Source organism: Podarcis muralis, chromosome 5 (assembly GCF_964188315.1).
Source record: "Podarcis muralis chromosome 5, rPodMur119.hap1.1, whole genome shotgun sequence".
Taxonomy (NCBI): domain Eukaryota; kingdom Metazoa; phylum Chordata; class Lepidosauria; order Squamata; family Lacertidae; genus Podarcis; species Podarcis muralis.
This window is the reverse complement of record NC_135659.1, coordinates 50,487,333-50,507,386: the sequence shown is the minus strand read 5'-3', so window position 1 is coordinate 50,507,386 and position 20,054 is coordinate 50,487,333. Positions and strand designations below refer to the sequence as shown.

The 20,054-nt window shown below is 41.5% G+C and overlaps 1 protein-coding gene and 1 non-coding gene across 3 annotated transcripts in view; both read right to left on the bottom strand.

The window, feature by feature from the left end:
* The window catches only part of EIF2B3 (eukaryotic translation initiation factor 2B subunit gamma), a 79,288-nt gene that overhangs the window by 8,195 nt on the left and 51,039 nt on the right, over positions 1-20,054 (bottom strand). For both annotated transcript variants that reach the window (XM_028733639.2, XM_028733638.2), the window contains exons 9-10: positions 17,875-17,952; positions 15,825-15,973 (exon numbers count right to left, since the gene is read on the bottom strand). In XM_028733639.2, coding sequence (XP_028589472.2) covers positions 15,825-15,973; positions 17,875-17,952 — 227 coding nt within the window. The remainder of the gene's footprint in view (positions 1-15,824; positions 15,974-17,874; positions 17,953-20,054) is intronic.
* LOC114600009 (U6 spliceosomal RNA) lies at positions 14,969-15,075 on the bottom strand. The gene has a single exon (XR_003707421.1). It is a non-coding gene; the product is annotated as a U6 spliceosomal RNA (small nuclear RNA).

Below are 20,054 nucleotides of genomic sequence, written 5' to 3'. Positions count from 1 at the left end.
CCTTTATATCCCACCTTCTCCAAGGAGCTCATGGTGGCATACACATTTGTCCCCCTCTCCATTTGATCCTCATAGCAACCCAGGGAGGTAGGCTCAGCTGAGAGCTAGTGACTACCCCAAGGTCATGCAGTAGAGGGCTTCATGGCTAAGTGGAGATTTGAACCCTGGTCTCCCAGGTCCTAGTCCAGGACTCTTAACCACCACACCATGCTGCCTCTGAAATGCAGCAAGACGTTAGACCAAGAACAGTAGTGACTCCTTGACCAACAATAGCACCGCTACTGCCACCAGGGGACAGGAACCATAAATGTATGGTCTCAGATTCCATCTCTGTTGTAAAAAAGGATCAGGTAGTAGGTGAGTAAAAAATTCCCTGCCTGAGACCCTGGAAAATGACTGTCAGTCATAGCGGAGCAGACAATACTGGTCTAGATGAACAAATAGCCTATCCTTGTGTAAGGCAGCTTCCTATGAGCAGACCTGGGATATAAAACCTGCCTTTCTTCCAATTCCAGTCTTCTTCTTTCCCAGCCTGGGTGCTTAGTTGCTATGACAGAGCTCTGCTGCCAGATGTCACAAAGGAAGCATACAAAAGGACAAAGACAAGACAGTTGCCACCTTTCACATTCAGGATGCTTTTCTATTTGCAGCTTCTACTGCCTTGCAGAGCTCCCCCCACCCTTTTGTATTAGGGTAAATATTGCCACTGACTTTGTATTCATGCACACACAAATACCCTGCTATGTTAAACCAACAAAAGCCAAGGAAATAAAGCCTGGAATGCTCTCTGGTTCAGGGATTCCCAATTGGTGCAACCTTGCACACTGTTTGCTAGAATAACAAGGACACAGCCAAAATAGTGAAAGGTATACTACCCTGCCAACAGTCTTTGCAAAAGGATGGTTTTAAGTCACAGTTAAAGAGTCAGAGGAGAAACAAGCAAGCAAGCAAGCACGCACTAGATTCCTAATTTCAGCTCTCTCAAAATCATACATCTAAGTGGTACTATTCCTTTGCATCTCTGTCTCATGAGAATCCATCATCAGACAAAATAGGGAGTGTGAAAATCAGTGTTAGAAATATTCACTGGCATTACACACAATTTCCTTCTCAAACACATACCAAAGCATTGTCAGATCATAGGCTTCTTGTCTGTGCACAAGCAAGTACAAAAACAGAAAAGCTACATAGGCATCCAGCTACTTGAACAGATGTGATTTCATTATGTAACAGAATCATAGAATTGTAGAGTTGGAAGAGACCATGAGGGTCATCTAGTCCAACCCCCTGCAATGCAGGAATCTCAATGCAAATCCAGAAGTTTCTATTCCGTGTGGAAACAGAAAATAACAGCACACAGAAATGCAGAAATCATAATGCTTTTTGGATACTTCCAAAAGGCTGGAATTCTATGTGCTCTCCCTAAGCCCTTTCACAATGAGACACAAATCTATATTTCTTTTCATCACCTAGTGTTTGGTATCAAATTCCAAAGCTCTATTTAAAACCTGGATGAACTGGGGGAAAGTTTTAATAATTTTCACATTTTACGACATTTTCTCATTTCTGGTTGAAGAAAGTGACAGCCTCATTTGAAATGTAAAATTCAAGCTTTTCATGTTTCATTCCCAAGTCGCCCACTTGCAGCTAAAGAAAGCTGCACTCAAGTCTCCTGGCACAGGATAGATTTAGACCCTGAGAAATTGCTCCCCCTATTGGTTGCCCGTCACTGTTCCAGTGGAACACGGCTGTCAAAGCAGGCAGACTGTCCTGTGAGCACAAGCAGCATATACAGGGCTTCAAATATCAAGACAGAGACCTTGACTGGACTTAATGAAAATTCGCAAGGATACGATCATAATGCCCCGGGTTGCTAAGGAGACCGACTCCCATCTCAGACAATTGGGAACTGAGCTTCTCCAGTCAAAGCTGAGTTGACAATCCTCTTGTTGAAAAGAATTTAACTCCCTCTCTAAGACATCATAGGGCTCAGAGAGGAGCAGGCCTATGGTATGAAAAGGGAGACATTTTGAACAGGCAAGACTCTCCTTGCTGTAAGCCCAACTGCCTCCCCTCTCACACAGCAAGGCTGCACAGTTATGCATGATGGAGTCATCTAGCTCAGGTTGCCTTGGCAAGGCCTCTTATTGAGATGTTAATAGAGGGGAAAGGCTGTGTAGACAGCTCTCTCTCCCTTTGCTCCCTATCCCTGCTACACTGACACAGCTGCTTCCTTTCCAACAGCTCCATTTACTGCACAACAGTGCTAGCATGAAGAGTATCTAGGATTCACTGGTTTACACACTGGAAACCCAGAGTGTTGTTGGGATTTTTAAAAATGCACCCCAAGTTCAGGTGCAGCCCTTGCAAGATACCCGTGGTTTGCCATCACAGAGAATTGCAAACTACAACTTTCCAAGCTGAAAGTTTCTCAATATCTTGATTCCAAGTGACTCTAAAACAAATGTCATGGAAAACAAATCAAGAGCACACTCTCTCGCATACTGTTGAACTTACCCAAGCTTCTAAGCCGGCTTCATTTGTGATGCTAGGCTGTGATTTCAGGAGATACATAAAGTAAACTGCTCACCTCTACATTTTCAAAGGGTAAGTTCTTTATACCAGTATGCTTTGGTGTTACAAAATATTTTACATTGGGGAAAACTGAAATCAATTAGTCTGCAAAGAACTTTCAGAAGCATCCTCTTAAGACATATGGCAAACAGGCAAATACCCTCACCCTCTCCTCCATCACCTTTTTAAACAGGGAGCTTGAGGAAGAGTTCTGTGTTACTCAAAAGCTCGCTTAATGTTTTGTGGCTTTTATTTGGCCTAATAAAGGCATTCTAATACTGCTCTTGTTTGGGCTTCTTAAGAAACAAAATTTGGCTGCTTTCAACATCTGTTGGGCTGAAAGAATCCGTGAAAGAGCAGAAATCTCATTCTGGATGTCAGATTCCAGCAAAACAAGGGAAACGTATTTTCCAGCTCCAGGATGACAAAAGCTTCCCAGGGCAGGAAACATTTTAAATTCAGTATCTATAATGCAGGATTTCAAACACACACTGATAATTCTAAGCTCCCACTAGGGCCCTGCCCCACAATAGAGCAGTTTGGCCAGATTTTACCACAGGAGTGGAAAACAAATTGAAGACGTAAAACACATTTTGTGGGTGTTCCTTCCACTCACTGACAGATGTAATACAGCCATTTGGAAATTACTTGCAAATGCTTTTTTGTGCACATTTTAAAAATCAAACTATAAAGACTGCCAACAGAAGAATTTTGTGTTTATTTTATTTCAAACTCCTTTCTGTCCCCCCACCCCTGTCAAGAAATAAGCTTATTTTCTTATGTGGTAAGCATCTGATTTCCTGGCAATTTGATTTCCAGTTTTGAGTACTGTATCCTTAAAAAACTACAAATATAACATTAGCCTGTATAACAGCTTTGATGCTAGCAGTCACCTATGTAAGAATGTATCGGATAGAGTGGTTTCTAATGGGAAACACATTTATTGTTGCGAAAAGGACAATCTACATTTTCAGCACTGTGAAAGTAGATATCTTCTGATGCTAAAATCTGCAGTGCTCACCTTATTAACAAGTCACAAGTGATTTAAAGGTATACAAATTGGCCAATGTGAACACAAAATCAGCCTCTATGATAATCATAATATATTTAATGTCCATTAAATTCCGCAACTCAAGCTTTGTTTAAGAGCCATAGTCAAATTTCAGGCTGTAAAATCAATACAAAATAAAACACAGATATCAACAAAGACATTACGAGACAGAATAGTACAGTGGTACCTCGGGTTACATACGCTTCAGGTTACAGACTCCGCTAACCCAGAAATAGTACCTCAGGTTAAGAACTTTGCTTCAGGATGAGAACAGAAATTGTGCAGCAGTGGCACAGAGGCAGCAGGAGGCCCCATTAGCTAAAATGGTGCTTCAGGTTAAGAACAGTTTCACGTTAAGAACGGACCTCCAGAACGAATTAAGTACTTAACCCGAGGTACCACTGTATTTATTGCGCTGAAAAACCTGTAAGATATCTTGTAATTATTATTATTTTAATAAGTAACGAGGGTGGTCTCTGCTTAATAAGTCTAAGGAAAATGATGAAATTAAAATTGTCATGCATGGGCAGAGTTGCTGCTATTAGAATTAATACACTCCTGAGGTTTCTTTTTGTCTTTGAACATGTGCCAATTAGTATACATGCACAAATACTGACAACTTGGCAGGAAAATGTTATCTAATTTTAGTTGGGAGGGCAAATGATAATGAGTTTCTTTGCAGAATTCAAAAGAGAAAGAGAACAGCCTGCCCAAACTCTTACTATTTTGTCATGGCACTGAAAATGACACATTAAATACATGGCACAAGCCCATTGGAAGATACTCCGTTCTGTTCCATTTGGAACTGTTTTACGTGTTTTGCAATTGTAGTGGTTTTGTTTTTATACAGTAATGGTATATTCAGTGGCTCCCAAGTGGTTTTCCCCACGGACCACTTAAAAATTGCTGAGGATCTTGGTGGACCAATTCATTATTTTTCTGCCTCTTGTAGCAATCACAATATGCCGTGATAGGTGCTGTATGGGTTTTATTTGTATCTTTTTTATTGCTTTTTTATTTCTTATATTGTATTGTATCCTATTACAATTTGAATTCCACAGAATTCTATGGAATTCAAAAGGCAAGTGAGTTCTTCACAGACACAGTGCTGACCACCTGAAGGAAGCTTGTCCGCAGACCACTTTGGGAACCCGTGGTATATTTTACTAAACTGTGTGTTTTTAAGTATACAGAAAACCAGACAAGATCTCATTATTGAAATACAGAATGGAGAAATGGGGAAAATATGAAAACAGCATTCACTGATTCTGAAATACTAGTTGTTAATCGGAACGATTCCAAAAATGTTATTTAGAATTCACTGTCAATTTGCTATCTGTTAATTACTAGTATGAAACAAATCTTGAAATGGAGAACAAAATTGTTTCAGTGCCTGACTGGGATAAAATCTGTACTAAATGTTTTGCTTTGCCAGTTAATATTAATATGAGGGAAACATTATAAAATAATAATAGTATTTGAGCCCCAACAAACTGAAAACTATGATTATGTCATTCATAAATGCTGGAGATGTGATCTATTGTGTGATAATGTGGCATGGAAATGTTTTCCGACATTACAACGTACTTGCTTTATTGGATGGAATGGTGAGAAATAAACATGACATGCTCACCTCTCCTTTGTTAATGGTGGGTGGAAATCAACTGGTGCCCTTGTGCTCATGCTAGTGGAAGAGCAAGGGAGGCATTTTTGCCTCTCACAAGCACTCTGCAGCTCCCACTGAAAACTAGCTCCAAGGAGTTGGGGGACCCTCCAGGACAGGGTGAAGAGTGGCAGAAGGGGCTATAGGGAGAAGGGGAAACTGGCAAAAACCACCTCTCTGTGCTGTTAGCGGACACCACTTGATCACTCCTATGACATAGCATGAGACTCTTAATCTCAGGGTCTCAGTGGTGGGTTCATGCCCCACGTTGGGCAAAAGATTCATGCATTGCAGAGGACTGGACTAGATGACCCTTGTGGTCTCTCCCAACTCTACAATTCTAGGATTCTACACGAGATCAAAAGCCCTTTCATGAGCAAAAGGGCATCACAATTGGAGGTGGCCAATTGATTAGTTGCTAAAAATAGGCACAGACCAAAAACACTACAATTTAAAAATGGTTCTCCAAAGCATGGCACATTGTACAAATGTCTAAACTTACTGAGATTGTGAAACTTGGGATAAGGAAGCCAACAAATGGAAACCTTTGTGAAAACATGGCATCTATTCATTAAATTTGGAAGGCTATGTATACATATCAATATGAATGTTTATACAGGTTTTTAAGTTCAGTAGCATAATTTGTGTTCTTTTTTTGTTTTGTTTAAAAGGCTTTTTAAAGTGTTTTTTTTAATTTTTTTAATAATGAAAAAGCTAACAACCACAACAAAACTGTGATGCATCACAAACCGTTTGACTTAGAACTGAAATTACAGCTAGGAGTTTTGATGGGCTTCAAGCAAATCCAAGTAGATGAACCGGTCTTCTCTGGAGAGGAAGGGATTTAGCCCAATTTTGTGATACTAATGCAGACACAGCCATCTGATGCTAAAATATGTTAATGTGTTGACCAGGTGTGATAGAGAGAAAAAGGGGTTGGGAGTCTGACTTTTGAGAGAAATGGGGGGGGGGCATGGAGAAGAGGAGTGATGACCAAGAAGTTTGGGGGGGGGGTAGATTACAAGGATTTAAGTCTTTAAAGCAGAGACCACCTAACAAGATGACTCTGAAATGCTTCTAATTTCAGTAAAGCCGCAACCCACCCCCTCCCCTCCCCCCTGCCTCCATTGTAAACAACTAATCCCAGCAGAAAACAACAGAGAGTAAAATGTATACTCATTCTGCAGCATTCCAGGCCTTGCTTTATCTTTTATTTATTTTTCTAAGAGGTCAGAGATTGTTTGAAAGAAGGGGGAGGGAGGGAGGCAAAGACACAGGCCATCTCTTGTGTGGGCTTGAAGGAAGCTGTTTTAAAGGCAATGTCCAAGAACATACAATCTGGAGTTTTTATAGCAGAGCAATCCCAGGCCTCATTCTCTCTCTCTCCCCCCCCCCCCATTTTGTGGTAAAGCTACACAGCTTTAAACCAAAGGACAGGGTGGTCGATTACTTCGGAAAGAAATGTAAAGAATTGGGAAATAATTCCTTTTCCTGTTGAAACTATAAATAAGGAAGGCTGATTTACACAGTGCCAGGACTGCTGACTTTCAAAGCTTGCTATCTGTCTATAAATCAAGTGCGTTGAGGGAAGTTAACTCTATACTTAAAGAGAGAGAGAAAAGCAAAGCCTCCACCACCTAAAGGTAGCGAGAGAGCCAAGGAATTGTGGTCTTCTATTCTCTTTAGCCCCAGAAAAATGCATCTGAGTGAAATCAAACATAGTGTGGAGGAGTGGGGGAATGGGAAGGGTGGGAGACTAAAATCTGCAGTGTTCAGCACACAAGGAACAGGCCGCAGAAATCCAAAACACAGCCCATAATTACAGGCTACCCGCCAATTATTTAGGACTCAGTGATTAAAGTAATGAACAGCCATGAAGGAAAAGGAGCTTAGATGACTGAGGTCAAGACCTCAAGCAGTGCCCCAGCCCTAGACTCAGCTACCCAAAAAGGTATGGATGACAAACCCTTGCCTTGCAGCCAGTCTACAGACATGGAGAAGCACAACACATCTATTCTTTTATGTGGTGCTTTTAAATGCCAGGGTAGTGGCTAATGGAGCAGCAGCCACCTATTATTTGACACAGGGCAAGGCTGGCAATGTGGTACACTTCAACAAGCCCTGGCTGGATTTTGCAGGAGGGCTTATGCTGCTCTGAAGAGTTGTGAAGGAATATGTGGTGAATCATTCAGCCCAGTAAGGGGACAGGAAAGTGTAATTAGCCATAACTTGTAAAGCTTTCATCCTTTTGGTCAAAATTATTGCAAGTTTGGAATATGCATATTTCATGTCGGAACCTGGGATAGTCTAGAAATCTTGCCGCTGTATTGAACATTCAGCTTCTTAAAACAATCTGGATCAACCTGTCTCAGAGCTGGTGTCTGTGACTCCAGGACCTGGTGTCCTAGAAAACGCCGACATCTGTATCAAGGGTGTCAAGACTGGCTCAACATTTCAAGGCTCCTGAGGGAACCACAGATCTCACCATGTATTGTATTGGCAGCCCCACAGATGTGGCAGGATATACAGTGGATTTTTAAATTCCATACAAGCCTGGAATCTGCTAACCTGTATTGTGATGGGACTAGAATGTTACCTTTGACTGCTTTGTCAGGGCATGACTCTCAGGGACTACTGATCTATGGATCTGACTCGTTTCCGGAACTCAGAATTGCTCACTTAATTCACAAGTTTTCAAGTTAATGATGTAGTCAGTTTCTGGAAAAAGGTCTAATATAACACAGAGGCTGTTGGTACAATTGCTCCTAAGTGCTTCTCTACCCCACTCCGAAACCACCCATAATTGTAGATTCAGTCAGTTACATTGCTTACAGAGAAGCAAAGCAGCAGGAGGAACGACAATGCAAGTTTAAATCTGACCAAATATGCCACAGAGCCAATCAGAAGGGCTATAATGCGGCATAAAAATCACCAACACAGTTATGCCCAGAAGAGCTGTTCCAGCTGGTACAGAGCCTATGTTTCCCATGTTTGAATATTATGGCATTTAAAGCTAATGTGGACTTTTTTTTTTTTGCAAAGCAATTTGCAGATAAAATACAAGCTTAATATGATTGTTGAAGCAGAATCCAAAACATAGATGTCACAGTACCTGCTTGTCATAACTGCTTAGATACATTTCAGTTGTTGCCGAAATATGTTTATATTCAGGAATTATTAGCGCAGTTGTCAAAACCCTGTCCCTAGGTTATTTCACAACTGCTTAACACAATAACATTTATTTCAGCCATGTATTTGTTACAGTGTTTGTGTTACTGGAACATCTTATCTTTGATCATTGGATCATGATGGAAAGGCATTTTATTCTTCCTCATGTGGTCAGATCATTACTTTTGAGATCATGTCCCACAGACCTCTGGATCGAATTTAAGCCCAAACACTCATTGCAATGCACCTGCACTCTCCATCCTTTCACTTTTCTGCCTAAGAGCAGAACAATTTCTTTTTTAAAAAACACCTGTTCTAAAAACAGCATGAGAATTTCTTACTGTGGCCACTTACTGAATTCAATAAGGCAATAAAGGCTATGGCACTGTTTTGGGAAACAGCTTAATGTTTGCAGTAACAGCAGACCCCATCACCTTCTATTCTCATATAAAGCACCTCCATATTTCATATGCTTGATTTGGGGAATTATCCATTCAGATAAGTTCTCTTCAGATTTAGGTACCATTCTCCAACTTTAAAACAGAGTGCAACAGGCTTATGACTTGGAGGAGGGGAAGAGAGAGAGAAGTCACATAAGTGCTATTATATTTTCATTACTTCTTGCAATATTTTCAGTTATGTACCTTCACCGTTGCTTCCAGCAAAGTGCAATGAACAGTTTTGTAGAACTCTTCACTGTAAAAAGCATCATGTAAAATAAGGAAGGATGGGGGCAAATGCTACAAATGTCTCAATTCTTCAAGCGGGGACTTGGTCTTTGGGCAGGGCAACAGCATCACCCCCCTCTCCCATTAAATCCAGTGGGCATTCCTACAAGCTTATGGGCCATTATGCAATGGTTCTGGGTGGTCTGCTAACTAGAGTCCTTCATAATGGTGAAGGACATGTAAGGTGTCAAGAAGCGACATTCTCTATTAGTATAATGCAGTGCAGAGCTCATCCTGGAGCTCCAGAGGCATAGTTGGCCAGGCCCAACGCCAAAGCAAGCATCTTGCTGGCTGTTTCTTGTCTGTCTTTGGCAAGAGCTGCTTTGGCGTTAAATATAAATCTTATATGTAGAATATTTTTGTCCTTTTTAAGTGGTGGACATCTTCCACAAAGCCCACTCAGTATAAACAGGGAGTTCCAAATTCGTGCTGCTTCAGTTTTGTGGGGCAAATGCTTTCTCCAGAACAGAAACAAATTCTGGTTCACATTAATGCCAGAGCACTTTGTTCAGCCCATACTGCCTGACTGATGGCAAAGTGTCCTCCAGAAAGAATCTACCATTTATCTCTGGACATAAGTAGCCTGCATCAGTGCGTCCCATATGATCACCCTTAGTCTAGCCCCACAAGCAGCATGCCAAACCGGCAACTGAAGAGGAGGCATTCCTGTGACAGTTACCATCCTAGGATGCAGACCACCACAATATAAAATGTTTTGATCATCTCCACATGAGTTCCACATTATTTGCAGCTTCGCACTATGAGGTTGGAAACAACTTCATTTTCTCATTCCTACTCAAGAGGGATTATGTTGTAAAATATATTTTATGATGCCACACAAATATTGCCTTGGCAGCAGGCTTGTTCCCTTGTACGTGTTATACAAGGTGGGGGTGGGAGAAAGCTTCTGTGCTTGTACCCCTATAAATCCCCAATACCACCCTGGGCTTAATTAGAACTTTCTTCAGATCACTTGCAACTTTGTACATCAGGTGCTGATTTGGCACCATCGAGGAAACAACTCATAAACTTCACAATCAATCTGCAGTTAGCAGCCAACTCCTCTTGCCTTGCTGGTTGGGTTTTTCCTCTCCCCTCCCCCGCCCTTGTACACATTCTCATAGAAAGTAGCATTAAATTGGAGACATGTGGTAGGCGGCAGCGGAGCTTAACTAGACACATGTGCTCTTTCTCCCATCAGCCTGCTGCCTAGTGAACAGTGGATGCATCTACATCATTCACTCAGGCAGGTAACTGAAAAGGTGCTTTAGAAAAACACAATCACCATCAAGCAGCAGCTCATTTCCTAACTATGATTGACTGTAGAAGGTCCCAGATATTTCTATCCCATTTTTCCATATAAACTATAATTGAGGCAGCTTACAAACAATCGAGAACAATAAAATAATGTAAGCCAGCTCACAGCAGCAGCTTCAGTAGGAGTAAAATCTTTATCTCCCAAAACGTTTCATTGAAATAAAGCCACTGCTCACCTGAAAGTGAACAGTGATGGGACCAGGTGTACTGGCCTTTGTAGAATGTTCCAGATTCTGGATGCCAAATATATCATCTAGGTTGTGTTCAAATATTCTTCTTTATTCCTCCCCAACACTTTCAAAACTCCCAACATTTTATCCAGGCTCTTTCACCTCAACATCCTTGTCGGACCACACTGATTCCCATCACAATGATCCTTAGCATTTAAACTGAGCAATTCTCTTGGTGCACTCCACTGAATGAACAGGAGCTATACAAAAGGACAGGGCTTGCTTTCGCAATGCCCATTCATCTTCAAGCAGCATGAGCAGAATTTCCCCATAGACAGTGCCCTGTGGCAAGGGTGCCATTTGGATTTTGTGCCTCAGACACCAAAGTGCCTGTTCACTTCCTCACACTTCCCTCAAGTCATCATCCCCACAAGTGACCTCCCTTGTCTGTTTTATCACATGATATTGGTAGCTTTCAAGTCACCAGGCCCTTGTCCCAACCCTTGTCCAAGATTTTATCCTCACCTGTTCCTTGAATTGACCTGTAAATTACCTACTTAGGCAAGTTACCTCATTTAACAAGTGTCTAAAGTATACAAAGAGGCATAGCGCTATTACTGAACAATACCTCAAGCGAACTTCATATTGTATTGTGCATGTGAAGCTCACCCACTTGCATTCCCCTTGAAGAATATGCAAGTCAAGTGATCCTCCACAATGACATCTTTTCAGATGGAGACCCTAGTCATGCAGCATATCTGCCTGGTTGGTGAGGACAGCAGGCGTGAGATCTCTGCAGATCACATGCCATAAGTGTGTCTGGCTCACACATTCTGTGAGGTGTCTGTGAGGGGGAGGGGCTCCCACTGCCATCAAAGTGCAAATCAGGGCAGCGATTCTCTCTGGTCCCTTAACTGGGAGGGGACATGTTTAAGTGGCTGCTAAAGATTTATTAGCTTCAAGCATCAAATGCATTTTTACACACCGCACAAATGGAGGCCAATATGGATTATCTAGACTAGTTCTAAAAATGCAAGAAAACTGCAGGATTAGAAGTCGTCTATCATTCCTAGATTGAGTGTTCTATTACCATGCTTATAGGCAAAAACTCCATGCCTTCACTTGGGGGAGGAAAAAAAGTGGGCCAGAAAGTACTTTGTTGATTTTATCTTGTCTTTTAACACTTCTATCCCAATGGATTAACCATGCAGACCCAGAGGCAAACATTTTATATACAAACATAGCCAGCTTAAGCCCATGGCATCTTGGAATGCAGCCGAGCACATCCAGTGTTTTAAGTAATATGCTGAAAATAAAACTGACTGAATTATACAATAAGAGCAAAGAGCCTGCCAAACATGTTACTGTTACCAATGACATCAGTTTTACTCTGATGGCATTCACTACCACTTGTCATTTGGCAAGCAATCTTCCCAGATGTGCTGTGCATGGTGCTGTGAGAACTTGGCTGGAAGTTCCCAATGGAACAGCTACAGTCTCCTGCCCATGTTATAGTAGCAAACTGAGCATTTTTAACATGGAGAATAATTATAAATTGTAGGGCTCTGTGACAAGTTGCAACAGAATCCCTTTTGAATGAGTTGGTTGAGCATGAGACTAGACACCTAGACATTCCTATTAAACAATGCACAGATAATTTGTCAATTGAGTATCCCTGAGGTGTTTCCTCTACATTCCATTTACATGTCCAAAACTGAAATTTGGGTAAGACCTTGATGTTTCTGCTTCACTGTTTTTTCCAACTTAATGAAATTCAAAATTAGCAACTCCAAATGTGGATCTCTCTAGTACTATTGACTAAACTTAAGCTTGGGAATATGCAAGTTTGTCCTTTGTCAACTTTGCTTCCAAGATTGTTCCTTCCCCGTCCACCGTCTGGTGTTCCATTTCCCTTGGGAATCAGCATACTTCTTGTGAATCTCCCACCTCTAACCATAACATCCATTAGAATCTGCAACATAACTAAGAGCCACTACAGTGACCACCATTCCAATGCCCCACTTTCTACATGGCTGTGGAAATCTAGGTTTAAACTCATGGATTTGTGATCCTGACACCCAGTTTGGCTCTGAGTGCAACTAGTTGTGGATCATTCTGGGGTTCTAGAATCAACTTTAATGCTACAAAAAACAGAGGCTCACTTGCTCTGGTGAAAGATACAGTAAATGGAATAATATGAACGGCATCTTGAAGATATGCTTCTATTAAGATTTTCTCTCCCCAGCACCTTCTGATACTATGCAACAATCCTTGACTGGACTGGTCACAACAACTGGATTTCAGGCTGTAGAAACTCAGGCAGATTACCTACTGTTAGGGATGGTTGGGGTGGGCTGTGGGAGAGTTGCTTCTACTTAGCTGAACTGGCTTTGATACAGAGATTGGCTATTAACTCACCAGCCAATCTCTATGCTCACTTCTCATTGCAAGCCACACTCTTCCATTGGTCAAATATGTGGCAGAAGGAGCAGAACAGAACCAATGAGAGAGCTTGGAGCCAAGGGTCACCTTTCAGTTATTGCCAGGGTCCGTAGCTGTTTGCATGGTAAGCAGCCTAAAAACAAAAGACTTAAGTGTCAAACACTTAAGGCATAAATCATGACTCCTACCTTGCCACACTTTTTAGCCAAAGTAAAAAAGCCAACACCCATTTCCCAGCTGCTGTAATGATTGAAGGAGAGCATGTGGCTACTGTGCACTGTGCATGGATGCACCTGGCTGGCAACTGAATAGTCTCTGCAGTGTGGGTAGCAGTTTCTTCCCGGCTGCACAGCTTAGTGCAGTCATTTGTCACTGAGCCCTTGGGAATGTCCACAAGGAAACATGGGCATTTTCTACACTCCTGCCTGTCACCTGATTTGCCAGAATCTCTCAGCACTTATACTCTTCTATAAATTACTTCCTTTAACAGCTTTTACCAGTTCACCCCGCCTGCTTGCCAAACCTGGTCAAGCATGCCTGTCATTCAGCACATATGGAACTTGCGTTAGTTTACTGCCTTCTGAAATGGAAGAGCAAGCGGTGTAGTGAGGAAAGCATTAAGGAGAGAACTGATTATCTCACTTAGCTATATTGGATTCTTTTTTAAAAAATGCTAAGTATTACTTAACCAAACTAGGAATCAAGACTTGATGTAAAAGAGAACTGGCTCTAAATAACTCTTTCTGTCATAGCAAATCAATGGGCTCATGCACGCTAATTAAAAGATAAACATTATTAAAGAGTTGCCTTGATGCAAATTCCAAATGTCTCCACATTTCTTTATTGTTGAAAACAGCACTGTAGGTTGAACACATGCAGCCAGGTAAAAACTCTCAGGTGAGAAAGTGAGCTAAACCACAACTCTAAAGAGAAGATCCTATCTGTTATTTGGTGCTGAATTCCTGATTCATTTCATGAAGGCCAAGCAGCACAAGGGCTATTTTGGGTTGATGGGATTTCACAAATACCTTAGAAGAAATACTCAATCTAACACAGAGGAGCTCTATCAGAGGGTGAATCATGGACAGCAAAGCAGATGGGTAGTGGAATTTTAAATATTCAATATTTAGAATAGTGCAGGAAAATATTATTTAATGCCACAGCAGAAGGTACAGAATAATTTCACACATGAGATATTCAAAATATTTCCCCACCCAATGAACAATCAGCTTTTGATATTCACTGCTAAATGTAGTATTTAAAGCACCCAGATCCATTTTGTTTGTCAAATGCAGGGTGCTAAATCAGAATAATAAAAATCCTGCAGTTACTCTTTAAAATATTCCATTTGTTTATACACTGGAGATCCTTATATCCCAAGCTTTCCATTTTCACCAAAAAGCTATTTCCCTCCAAGGTAAAACTCTCAACAGAATATGAGTACCATTTATCAAGTGTAATTCATGGCACCAAAACTGTGTGGGATCAATTTAGAAATGAACCAAAGGCTAGCCATTATTTTTGAGCCAAAGGATTTATGATGTACTCAAAGTTTGGCAACTGGGCACCACGCTCACCTGTAGTTTCCTTTATTAACTACAGTTTTCTCCAGAGATCTGACATCTTTTGCTTCCTCCCCTCCACCCAAGCATGTGGCTGTGAGAACCAACTTCACATTTTTCAGGGGTCTCACCACCCTCATGAGAGCTATGAGTCAACGTCAAGCTTAAGCAAAAAGGAGTCAATAGATCGTAGGGTTTCCTATTCACTAGTGCTCACAGGAAGCTGCTCTGTAAAGGGAGGTGGAAAACGTTCATGACAGCTGCCATTCAGGTAACCATTTGTTGTTGTTTTTTAAAATATGGAATGCTTCATGAATTTGCGTGCCATTCTTGCACAGGGGCCATGCTAATCTTCTCTGAATCGTTCCAATTTTAGCATATGTGCTGCCAGAGCAAGCACAGTAACCATTTGTTTTTATCAAAGGTTAAAACTATGCTGAAGGACTAGAAGGTCAGTGTACCAAAGACTGAGGAAAGCCCTGGGAAACTCCACAGAGGCTGCAATCCTTGGGGGAAAATCTGTGAGTCCTACATAAACAAATAATAAATGCTGCCACTTAGCATTTGTGGAGTGTATGGAGTGTTAGGAGGACACACCATGCTCCTTTTGGGGTAGTTTGTCCACCTTTGGTCCCCACCCTGCACTCATCTCTCACCTGTGGCTGCTGGAAGCTGTCAGTATGTGACAGCAGCCACACCCCAGAAATGGCTTCAACTGGCCAGCTAAAGCAGGTGAGGGTAACCGATGGGTCTCAAACCCTCAGCGAGATTGGGACTTCCCCTGCATGCAAAGACAGGCTACGGTGGATTGAATGGACGAGACCAATAATGGGTCCAATGGCCAAGAAGATGATTTCTGCACATGCTGTAGATAGAAATGAGGGGAAGAGGGGGCTCGTCAACCTAGAAAGTTGTGCTAATGTAATGTTCACCGTAGTGCTACACTGAATGCAACCCCTTACCTTTGCAACTTAACATTTATTTTTCTTTCATCATTTTCTTTTGGTCTTGGGAGATGAAAGCTTCTATCCTGGGGCTTTCAGCCAAGATCAAGTGTGCTTGGAATACTCTTACTTCAGCAGACATTGGTGAGTCAGTAACCAAAACTTAAATATGTCAAACCACAAAAAAATTAAGAGAACTACCTACCCTTCCTCAATCCTGACAGAGTTCATGATGATACAGTTAGTAATTTTAACTTTGTCTTTGATCACACATGCAGTACCAATGACAGAATGTTTAATTGCCGTTTTCTCTCCTAGTTGTGTTGATGCACCTACAATGCTGTCAGATCCAACCTTGAGAGGAGCAGAAAGAAAACATAGTTAAACTTCCTATTTACCTTTTATGGGTGCTGCTAGGTCCAATGAGCACAGAACAGATACAAAGGACTCATGGAAGCTTAAATGAAAACCAGCAGGGAAGAACAGTCCCTTACAGCAGACTAGGAGATGGGAACCCAGACAGATATTTGATCTCTGAAAAAAGCTATGCCTTCCCCTAGTCATACGAAGCATGTTTGTGATCCAAGAGTCTTTTCCGCATAAACAAGGTCTGTTTATTTCTTTTCAGGGCTGTAGAACTAAAGAACTGGCCCCAGGATATGAGTCTTAGCACTGAAGAGGGTGGTGTAAGCTTTGTTCATGTAGAACTGTGTATGTGTGCACTACAGCTAGTGGCACCGCGCACCCTGTGGAATGCCCTCCCATCAGACGTCAAGAAGACGAGTAATTGTATATCTTTTAGGAGACATCTGAAGGCAGTCCTGTATAGGGAAGCTTTTAAAGGTTTAATGTTTTACTATGTGTATATATGATGGAAGCCGCCCAGAGTGGCTGGTGCAACCCACTAAAATAAATAAATAAATAAATAAATAAATAAATAAATAAATAATAGTAGAGCAATGGTGTCCAATGGTCAAAGTCTTTGGCTACCACCCTAAAATCTATGAGGAATCAGGAAAAAGCATAATACTACTGTTGGTTGCCACTCTTACTTAGAATTTAATACTTTCCAATACATCCTGCTGTAAATGGTAATTGGTTGCATTACGTGGGGGAAGACAGATCTATCTGACTGAATGATCTACAAATCTGATACAGTGGTGCCCCGCAAGACGAATGCCTCGCAAGACGGAAAACCCGCTAGACGAAAGGGTTTTCCGTTTTTGAGTTGCTTCGCAAGACGATTTTCCCTATGGGCTTGCTTCGCAAGATGAAAACGTCTTGCGTGTCTTGCGATTTTTTTCCGCTCCCCCCCCTTTTTCTAAGCCGCTAAGCCGCTAATAGCCTTTTAGCCGCTAAGCCGCTAAGCCTTTAATAGCCGCTAAGCCGCTAATAGCGCTAATCCGCTAAGCCGCTAATAGGGTTGCTTCGCAAGATGAAAAAACCGCTAGACGAAGAGACTCGCGGAACGGATTATTTTCGTCTTGCGAGGCACCACTGTACATAACAACGATGCCTGTCTGATGGATCAGTTTGAGAGAGGAGCTGACTTGACTTAAAGCTGGATGCATTCTGGCCCAGTCTGTACAATTATATATTGGTTAAATAAGCTGAGCTATGAGTGAACCTTATGCCTGTAGGTATGCAAGCACTTCCCTTTTCAGTGCACCTGAATGCAGTGTGGTAGTTTTCAATTAACCATAGTTTCTCATATCATCCAAACCAGGAAACTATGGTTACTAGCCTCAAAACAAACCAGCATCTTAAACCATGTTTGAGAGTTTGTTTAAGATCTTGTCTTTTTCTAAAGTTGGTAACCACAGTTTCCTGGTTCAAATGAAATGGAAAAATAGGGTTAATTTGAGACTTCCATACTGCATTCAGGCACCTGGGCGTAGCCACGGGGAGCAAAGGGGGCAGCTGCCCCCCCAACTGCCCCCCTAAATCAGGTAAAGAAATAAATATACTTAACTAACTGACCAATTGTGTCACAGATAACTCGGTTCAGCCCCCCTCCCAACATAAAGCCTCCCCACCAAAAATAAATCCTGGCTATGCCCATGTTCAGGCATGCTGCAAAAGGGTGTGGCTGCATGCATGAACACAATTATCACTCATATCTCAGCATAGTAAGTCCAAATACAGTCTCTGAGAACTTTCATTGTATTAGGCGGACAGTTAATATGGAAGGAAATCATGTAAACTAAGGACTTTTTTTGTTTCAGCATCCCATATAAAGAGATGTTGCTACTCACCAGACCTCTGTCAATTACTTGTGCAGTACAGTGAACCAGAGGTTCTTCTGGGCAAAGCGAAGACAGCATTTTAGGAACCTGAAAGATGATATCCAAAGTCACAAGTTACAATCCATTGCAGAACTGGGATAAAAATCTACACCCAAAGGGCTTGTTGGAACAGAACGGTCCTCAATAGGTACAAAGAGACAGCAAAAATTGCATTTATCTGATATATATCAGGAGGGAGTTCCAAAGTGTAGCTGCCACCACGTTAATAATCTGATTTGTACATCATATGGAATGAATCTCCTTATGCGATAGTATCTGAAGGAGTGCTCCTGCAGACTGAAGTGATTGTCTAGGTATATCTGTGGTGAGACAATCTTTTGGGTGTCTTGGGCCTTTTTTTCAGCTGGAATTCTCAGGTGGGTGACATTGCTATTTTAAGAGAACAAGGGAGGTGTTCATGATGAGAAAGAAAAATACTACTAGTCCTAGTTAATTAAAAGCAATCAATATTATTAGAAGCAATATGCTGTGTGACTAGAGAGCTGACCTAGAGCTAGGGATGGATGTGTTGGGGAAATATTGGGGCATCATCAATTTTGGTTCTCTCAGTTTCTCATTTTTCCAATCTGAAAGTCAGTTCTCTGCACCTTTTTTGTCAATCCTCAAAATTTATTCAGCATTTTAATTTGAATTTCTCCTAACTGTATGCAGTTTTGACCAATATACACATTTTTGCAAGCACTTTCACCTACTGTTTTGCAATTTTTTGTATACTATCTTCACTAATTTTGTACCCACTTTCCCCTGATATATGAAAGAAGATGTAGCAAAGGACCATGCAGAGAGCAAAGGGAGAGGGGCTGCCGAACTCTTTCCCTTCCAGCCATTTCCTTGCTCAAAACTGTTCCAATCACAAGCTGCTTTCCTGCCCATCTGTAGGAGAAAAGGTGCAAGAGCTTTGTGAAGCTTTAAAATGTGTACCCCAGTTAAATAATGCAAAAATCGTCAACTAAAAGGACACCATTCCTGCCTGTTCCCTGCATGAGAAAATGAAAATAATTATCTAAGAGGCAAATATCAGCTATGCACCTAAGAACTGAAACATTCCAAACAACCCAGGAGAATTTTTTTCCTATGCTAGTTCTGCTACCTAGATTTACACCTCAGAAGTCGAGTAGAAAAACTCACTTGCTGCTAGATAGAAGGCAAGGACCAGGCATGAAGAAGAGACAAAGGCCCCTCCTCCCCAGTTACAATTTTGGGCTGGTTCAGGATCAGGCAGTTGTTAGATCACTTTTTGTTCCATGTTGAAGACCTGTTTTGCCTGTGTAAGGGCTAGAGACCTTGTGCATAACGCTGGACATATTTAGCCACCTTGAAGACTTAAGAGATGAGGAGAGAGGAGCCAGAATATATTTATTATGTATTTATTATTTAAAGTACTTATAGGCCACCTTTCTGGGGGGAAATCTCATAAGGCAGGAAACAATGAAATGGGATACTTTAAGATACACTGGAAGACTAAAAAAATGTAAGAATACAGCATTGTAAAAAAAGAAGTAGTAAGAATCAGCGGCAAAGACTGTTAAAGACAGGCCATCTGGAATATATGAGTTCTCAAGGTATGTTTGAAGGCTTCTGGTATAGGGGAGGTATGTAGTAAGAATAAGATTTAAGACATAAGGGTAGATAGAAGGGCATGATCTCTACCAGGTCAAACTAATGCTGACTGTAGTAAATTCCAGGTGCTTCAGTAAATGCATGAAAGAATAGGAAAATGTTCTGTTCCACAATAGTCACGTCTTCAGAGGAGCGAGTAAGATACACAGATAATGTGCATACTCAAGGCACAATCCTCAGTTAAAATATCAGAGCCCATATAGTAGCAAAAAAAGTGGCCAGAGAGAGCGGCTATACATAGAAAAAGGAGATATGAAAGATAGAGCAGTACTTGCAGGGAGTGTCAGGGTCAAGAGGAGGTTTAGCTTAGCTTTTCGTTTTTCTGAAGAAACCTACTTCCTGTTCTGGGAGCTACTCCCTCCTGCTGCCACCTGCCCACACAAAGGCAGCGGCAAACTTAAGAGGTCAACTGAAAACAAGTAAAACATTTCCTGAGTGCAAGGGCAGGGAGGTAAACTGCTGTTCTGTTTCTGCTGCTGAAGCATTAACAGCTGTTTCGCAAGTTACTG